The 8046-nt window shown below is 32.3% G+C and overlaps 1 protein-coding gene across 1 annotated transcript; it reads right to left on the bottom strand.

Moving 5' to 3' along the window:
• Nucleotides 1–671: 671 nt before the first annotated feature.
• On the bottom strand, nt 672–2181 carry LOC18097349 (uncharacterized). Its single transcript, XM_006383822.3, has 3 exons — nt 1209–2181; nt 1083–1127; nt 672–973 (listed from the first exon to the last, which is right to left on the bottom strand). Exons 1-3 carry the CDS (start codon nt 2035–2037, stop codon nt 846–848), a joined length of 1002 nt encoding a protein of 333 aa, XP_006383884.1. The 5' UTR covers nt 2038–2181; the 3' UTR covers nt 672–845.
• Nucleotides 2182–8046: the final 5865 nt, after the last annotated feature.

An 8046-nucleotide genomic window follows, 5' to 3' on the forward strand; every position in this document is an offset into this window, starting at 1 on the left:
CTGGATATCAATCTTAATTTTATTTTATCTGTCAAATCTAAGATAAATTTTGGGGCATCATGTTGCAGGGAATAGATATGACGAATGGAAAATGTATGCAACTTGTGGAAGTGCAAATCCAACCATTCTTTAGTGAAAGGAACTACTTTAAATCTCCTCGAGATGATTCCAAGCAGGTATAACTAATTAATTATTCTTAATAATATCCCATGACCATCATGCAGAGAGCTAGATATTCTTAATTATACCCTGTATATGTACAAAGAACTTGTCTTTAATTCATACGGAAAATGTTTCTTACATGACAGGTTACAAAGACATGGCTTCTTGGAAAGCATGTATAATAAATTTAGCACTTGATGGAATTGTATAGGGACCATGCATGTCTGCCAACACAGATTTTTAAGAGGCAGTGTAAAGCAAGATGAAATCCACCAAAACTTGATGCTCCAGTTAAAGCAAGTTTGTGATCATTATTCATTATAATGGTCATCATAATTTCTTCACTTTTGTTTGGTTCATAGTCTTTTTTATTTTTAATTACTTTTATTCAATGTGTGAGCAGAATCAACCTAAAATCATGTTGCTTGAAACAGTGTGATCAAGTGACAATGCCAATTAAGCTCTAGCTCTGACCAAAAAGGGGGGGAAAGTAGGAAAGTTGACAGAAATTGTGAACCCAAAAGCAAAAAATATCTTATATTACTGTATAAACAGTTCAGGATAAACTTGGAAACGAAGAGAACAGATTCATGAAATGGCTTGTTAACGTGCTAAAGGCAACTCAAAAAATAGGAAAAGAAGAAAAGAGAAAGTGATGGGCATTCACTTTTGTTGATTTGTTTTTAAAAGAGCCTATTCTCATTGCTTTGAACCCCACATGTTACTGGTGCTGTGGCTCTCACTTTCTTCCAATACCATAGACCAGCACCAATACCTATGGCCCCAGCTGCTGAAACTCCAGTTACAGTCCCTGCAAATCACAATAAGAAACATCAAAATAAATAAGCCTGATCTTTCAATTCAATATCCCAAACATTCCCAGAAAATTTTACAACTATATATCAATCTTAATACTCCACCTGCAATGACTCCTGCCTTGCTATGGCTAGTAGTACTGCTGTGATCTGCAGACAGATATAAACAACTGTTGGTTTGTGACATTTTCTTTTAAGAATGTAGATGAAAAGGCTTGAATACTAACATACCATTGCAATAAGTTGTGACATTTGATCTCTGATTGCATAGACATAAGAAACTCTGTGATTGGGTGTCAAATCCACACGATCCACCTCCTTTCTTCATGTCTTGACATTGAAGGCAATCTGTAGTCACTGGAATATCAAAATCAACTCTAATACCATACTCAGGTACTTGATCATCAGGAGCATTTACACCAGTCCTCCAATAAATACTAGCATAACTAGCACAATACTTCAACATCAGCCTCAACGATTCAGTCGCTTTCGGTAAGTAAGAGCAGCAAGAACTACCACCCAATGCAGTAGCACATCCTGGCAAGTGCCTGCAAAGATAACTAGCACTATCACATGTTGAGTCGCACCGATCAGGAAACCTCTCACAGAAGATAGGCTTTGGCTGAACAATCACCCTCTCTTCGCTACAATTGAAGAAGAGATAGTCATTTTGAGAGGAGAGTGTTAAATGTGTGCTTGTGTCAAGGCTAAATGGCCTAGTTGCACGAAAGTGATGACCATCTTGACAACTCCACATGAATGGATCAGTGACTATCATGTGAGGATCTGAGTAGCTTATGCTACGAACTTGGTATCTCCCGGAAGGCGTTCGAAGCTCAAGAAAGCCCGAATCGGAGCACACAAGTATGTGCCTGTAATATGGACTGCCACAGCCATCATCAATGCCAAAAGGGTAGCTTATCGGAATAGTTCCACATGAGGTTCTGCAATGGCCTGCAGCTTGAGCTTTTGTGAGGAAGAAGTATGGAAAACTGAATATAATGAATAGGAGACAAAAAGAATGATGAAAACAAGAACATGAAGAAGGGTTATAAGCCATTAGAAATGTGATGGAAGTTTTGAGTGTTCGATGGTTAATATCGAGTTTGTATGGTTTAAAGATAGCGATGAAATGAATAAAGGGAAGTCTAAATGAGAGTCGCAAGAATATATCTCGGAAGTGTTCTTTTTCTTTTTCTTTTTACTTTTGTTTGCTTTTTACTTTGTTTTCACTTGTTCTTTGCTTTAGGGTCTTAGAAGAGAATCTAGAGACAAGAGAATGATCGATGGAAGAGCATCTGTCCTTCTGTTCCTTGATTTGTTTATTTTCTCTGGCAATGATTTTTGTCAAGAATCAAGGTGCATGAAAGTGACAGCACCATGGGCAATGGGAAACTACGAGGCTAACCAACAGGGCTCATGAAACTCTGGATTCTTTCATCTTTGGTCCAGAGGCTGTGGTCTGTGGACTTTGAACTATGTGAAAGCATGAAATTACCTTCAAGCCCAATGTAAAGACATTCAGTGGAGGTCCATCGCTGGGGACCAACACTTCTCACATAAGGAAAGAGTTTAAGCTCGTAGAGTAATTGTGGCAAAAGTAACTATAATCATAATGCTTCAACTCAGCCTGATTTAGTTGATTAAACCAGGAATCTAGAGACCTAAACTTTGGATTAGCATGTGTTAAAAATTTCATTGTTAAAATTATAAAATCCTGTTTGTTTTTTTTTTTTGGTACGGTCTAACACGGATTTGAAAATGTTTGATTAATTAATACTATTATAATTTGTAATTTTTTTACATCGATCCTACCAAAAGTTACTAGAATATCGATCAAACACCCACCAAGCCAACAATTACTAGCCCAACTTGATATCTAGATGAACTTGAAAGAGCTAAGACAAATCCAATTAGGTTAATTACTAAACATCCTTTTTACTTAAAAAAAAATACATACAGAAGAGGAAAAGGCAAATGAAATAATGAAAAAGAAATGTTTGATTCTAAATTTATGCATATAATCACTTTTATTTGTTGCATTGAATATTACTTTTTTTAAGAAATTATAAATAAAGAAAATAAAGATTGATGCAATCGAGTTTCTTAAGTAAAGTTGGATCATTCTTGAAGTGATTCCAGCTATAATAACTTCAAAGTTAATGTAGCGAACAACCATGCAAAAAACACATATATTTCAAGTTAATTTTTAATACCTTATTAATTGTCCAATATAGTTTTCTTAATGTATTCTATTAAGTATCTCTAGAAAATGTAAAATTGAAATTATAATAAAGTTTCTTAATTAATTACAATCAAGTCATTACAAAATTTAATCTTTTTAATACTATTTTCTTCAAATTAAAAAAAATCATTAAAGTATATATATATATAACAACATTAAATATTCTTACATGACTCAAATATAAAAATTAATCTCTTAACAAAAAAATTCAACCGCTTGACCATTATTGTTTTATGGTTTCCTGTTATTAAAATATCATATAACATTTATTTAGTCTGGTTTTTTCTTTAATTGTAGTGACCCACCTGTTCAATCGTTTGACTTGGTGGTTGAACCAGTATCTTCTAACCCGCTTTCTTTTAGTTAGCTATAAATTATATTTATTAATTAAACAACATCGTTTAAAAAACATCTACTTGGAGGAAAGTACACAGGCTGCAACAAAATAAACACATCAAATTTTAAAAAAAATAAATACAATGACATGGTTTTCTAACTTGGGTAGTGTTTGGGTATGTTGAACAATGATAGACTGGACAAGAAAAGTTTTTAAAAAATTATTTGGTGCATCTTTGAATAGTACAAAAATTAATTTTTGTATTGTTAAAGGTTATTTTAGTGGAGAAAATTTTGTTTCATTAAAAGGAGTAGGAAAAACTTGTCAAATTCTTTGCATATGGGTTAATTTAATTGATTCAGGTTAACATAAAAATAAAAATAATTATTATCAAAGTTTTAAAACTTGACTAGAAGTCGACATGGGCAATAAATGGGTCACGGGTCAAGTTAACTATTGACCCAGGTCAATATTAAGATAAAACGGTTATTATCATAGTTTTAAAACTCGACTCGGAAGTTGACTCGGGTCACGGGTTGAGTTGACTATTGACTCAGGTTATGGGTTGGGTTGACCATTAACCCGGGTCAACATGAAGATAAAAATGGTCATTATTGTAGTTTTAAAATCCGACTCAATGGTCATCCTAGGACCAGGACCAAGTTACGAGCTAGGTTGACCATTGACCCGGGTCAACATAAGGATAAAAATAGTTATTATCATAATTTTAAAACCCAACTTGGGGGTCGACCTGGGCCACGGTTCAGGTTGACCATTGATCCGGGTCAATTTAATAATAAAAATAATTATTATTATAGTTTAAAAACTCAACTTGAGGTCGACACGAGACCAAGTATGGTCACAAATCAAGTTTATCATTAACTCAGGTCTAAAAACCAATTTGAAAGTTAATCAAAGAGAAAGCCCAAGTTAAAGCTCAAGTTACGGGCCGAGAAGGCCAATCCAAATTGACGCAAATTAAAAATAAAAATTGAAGTGATCAATTTTTTTTTAATATTTTTTTTTGCCTTTCCTTTCCTTCATGCTCTGCGTCGGGTCATTACCTACCATTTTGCGTAACAACCAGGCGGTAAGGAAATTCTAATCCAACTTGAGCGGTGATGCAAGCAGCAGTCAGCAGCCTCGTTGTCTGCGGCCTCATCAATTAATGCAGCAAATTGAAAAGGCCTTCAGTCACGTAAACTAAGCTAAAAGAGTCAGGTCCACAAGCTCATTCAAATGGTCAAAAAACACTAATAAATATGGCTGCCACATTGTTTTTTTAATCACTTCAAAAGACCGGAGCGGGCTTGAAGATGCATGTGTGTGGCTGATAATTATGTGGGTCACGAGTAGGTTGGCATGGGGTCATGGCTCAATATATATGTTACTGTTGACATGATCTCGAGCTGCTCGGCCTGGCCACGACTGCTACTTTCTTAACGTGTGTTTGTTACACGTTGAAAAAATTGCCTGCATACTTTGGGTTAAAAATCAAAGAACGTGAAGGAGGTCCTGAGTTTCAGACCAAATTCCATGAAAATATAGTACCATGAATCTGCTAGCTAGGTAGCTTTATAGGGAAATTTCTTATTTCAAAGTCCACCGAAATTGCCTGGTTGTCTATGAAAATAGAGTCTCATATGGACAAAAATTCTTCCATTTTGACAGTCCAATACGTACCCTTTAATGCCATGCATCTTATGGGTGTTTATTGATATAATTCAGTAGAGTTTGTGCTGATAATTATATCTAATATAATTTTTTATATTTTATAAATTATAAATGAAATTCACTCAATTTTTTTTGGATTAGAGCGGGGTGGATATATCTAGTTTAGCTAAATTTTTTATAGATATCTACATGTTAAACTTATATTGCTAAATATTCATAAATTGGTTTAATTAGAAATAGGAATTGAGCTCAATAATTTGGATTTAACACATCAACAAATCAATTGACTAAAATGGACAAGATGAATTTAGTTGTAACAAACAATGGGTTGTATTGGCAATATGGGTTGAGTTGGGTTGACTAGGTTTCAAAAATTTTGACCCCACTCTATTAGAGAATAATATAAATCATATATTGGGACCTCACCTAACAGTTTAAGTTATTGGATTGAATTGATTCTTTAACATGGTATCACAGCTTTGATAACCAAGCGGTTACAAATTCGAATCTCACCATCCTTATTTATTTGATAAAAATTAAATACAAGATAATATAAGTCTGTGCAAATTTCAAGCCCAAAGAGCTTTCACTTGAAGGAATGTGTTAGAGAATAATATAAATCATATTTTAAGATTTCACTTAACAGTTTAAGTTATTAAGTTAAGTTGATTTTTTAACACATCCAATTCGTGATATACATATATTAGAATTTTTTAACCGGTTATTATTTATAATATTCACGTTATATAACTTTAAGATATTGAGTTTGATTAATAATACAAATATTAGATATTGACTTCTTCTTTTTTAACCCCACCTAGTACGTCTAAGTTACAACTCATTTGTTGATTTTAGATGGCCAATAATTAAGATATCACTTCCTTTTAGCTGTTGTTGAATGAAAGGATTTTCAACTTATCAAAGAACAAGTCAGCATCGTGTAGTACTTTTGCCTTTTCTCTAAAGAAGGAGCGTTGTTGGGACCTTGGAGCCTCAGAATTCCATACTCAATCAAATCATGAGATCATTGGAAACTTGCCTTTAAATTACCTTTAAGTTATAATTATATATTTACCTTTAAATTTAAACTTCTTATTTGCCACGTAGATCTTTATGTATTCATAAAATATATGCCTCTTTCATTAAAAAAAAGTTATTAATTAATAATTGGCGAGTAATTTCAACTCTCTCCCCCTTTTACCATATACTTGTACAAATTTCATAAAATAAATAATAAAAAACAATATAAATTTTTTTTATATGAGAATTTACCGATATTTCAGTAAAATCTCCCTTATATAGAGAGATTTCAAGTTATCGACTAAACCTGTTAAACTTCAATAAACAATCAATTCACATTCCACTTATTATACAATTTTTTTGGACTCATCACATCACAACTTCTCTCATAACATTAGTCATATTTTATATCACGCATTTAACTACTACATGAATTAAACTAAGATTCATCCACAAAATAATCAAAATATGACAACATATAATTTAAACTAAATATCATTTAACTACTATGTTCAAAATTAATATAAACATTATCAAGGAAAAATTCTACATTAAGTAATCATGGATTTAACTAATATTTAAGTCTAACATCTCATAAAAATTCCAGGCATAATAATAATTACATTAAAATAATTCACATATATGTTATTATCTCCAAAATTACACAAAATATGCAACATTTGTTATGTTATAAAATACAAACATCGGGGCTCCATAATCTAATAATCTTGACGAAGTTGCGAAGACCCTGAAGTCATTTTAAACCACAATTTATTAATTTAACATAATGTTTTTTTTTTCAATATAATTTATTGAATTTACTGAGTAACTAAAATATGCACTTCCATTAAGAATTAAGTTAATAAATAACTTAATTTCTCTTCTTATTAATTACATTAATCCGTCAAACATTCAAAAGATTTACTTCTTAACCCAGACCCGGGTAATTAACCCTCATTCAAGGTATCCAGATTTACAGCCCAGAACATGACACTAATCCTTAAACCAAAGAATTAATTATTCAGCCCAGAACATGAAACTAATTATCTAGCCTAGAATAGAGCACTAATCCTTAAACTAGGGAACTAATTATTAAGTCCATAACAAGACACTAGTTCTTAAACCAAGAACTAGTCATCTAGCCTAGAATAGGGCATTAGTTTTTAAATCAAGAACTAATCATCCAACCTAGAAAATGACAACAATTTTATATCGGATATTAATATAATAGAATAGTAAGGAATCTACTTTGATATTTGTAATAATTTTAAATAGAGCCAAATTAATAAGATGTCGAGCACTTACTTAACATCTAAACTCTATGTGTGAGATCTTGTCTTGGTACACCCTCTGTAATCTCTCCTACAATTTTAACAATTCAATGTTAAATGTCTTATATCCTTGTATTAACTTCATTTTACACAACAAGTCAATACATAAATAATTATTACTATAATACCATTCATTTACCTTTGGTCTACAACACCAAAAAGATAAGGATATGTTTTCTACTTAAAATTCTCAAAACTTAGTTACCAATTAATCATCCCATGATCAATTCATGGTAAGTTTTACACTTCCCAAACATCAATTTATTCAAACAACCCACCCCTCCTAATTTCTTCAACCCACCTCAGTATGTTTTCCTCCTAATTAACCACAATTTCCTCATCTAATCAACAATCAACCTTTAACCACATCATTACAAGTATTAAAGAAGTAGAATTCACTCTGTCTCAAAAACATTGAATTCCTAATACATTGAAATTCACATATATTAAGTAGAAATATGA

The sequence above is a fragment of the Populus trichocarpa genome, chromosome 4, assembly GCF_000002775.5.
Source record: "Populus trichocarpa isolate Nisqually-1 chromosome 4, P.trichocarpa_v4.1, whole genome shotgun sequence".
Classification (NCBI taxonomy): Eukaryota; Viridiplantae; Streptophyta; class Magnoliopsida; order Malpighiales; family Salicaceae; genus Populus; species Populus trichocarpa.

What these genes read in the sequence shown, in the direction of transcription:
- LOC18097349 (XM_006383822.3), bottom strand. Translation starts at nt 2,037, where the DNA reads ATGGCTTATAACCCTTCTTCATGTTCTTGTTTTCATCATTCTTTTTGT. An exon ending in TGTCACAACTTATTGCAATG is followed by an intron (nt 1,128 to 1,208) that starts GTATGTTAGTAT and finishes ATCTGTCTGCAG; the next exon opens with ATCACAGCAGTACTACTAGC. An exon ending in CAAGGCAGGAGTCATTGCAG is followed by an intron (nt 974 to 1,082) that starts GTGGAGTATTAA and finishes TGTGATTTGCAG; the next exon opens with GGACTGTAACTGGAGTTTCA.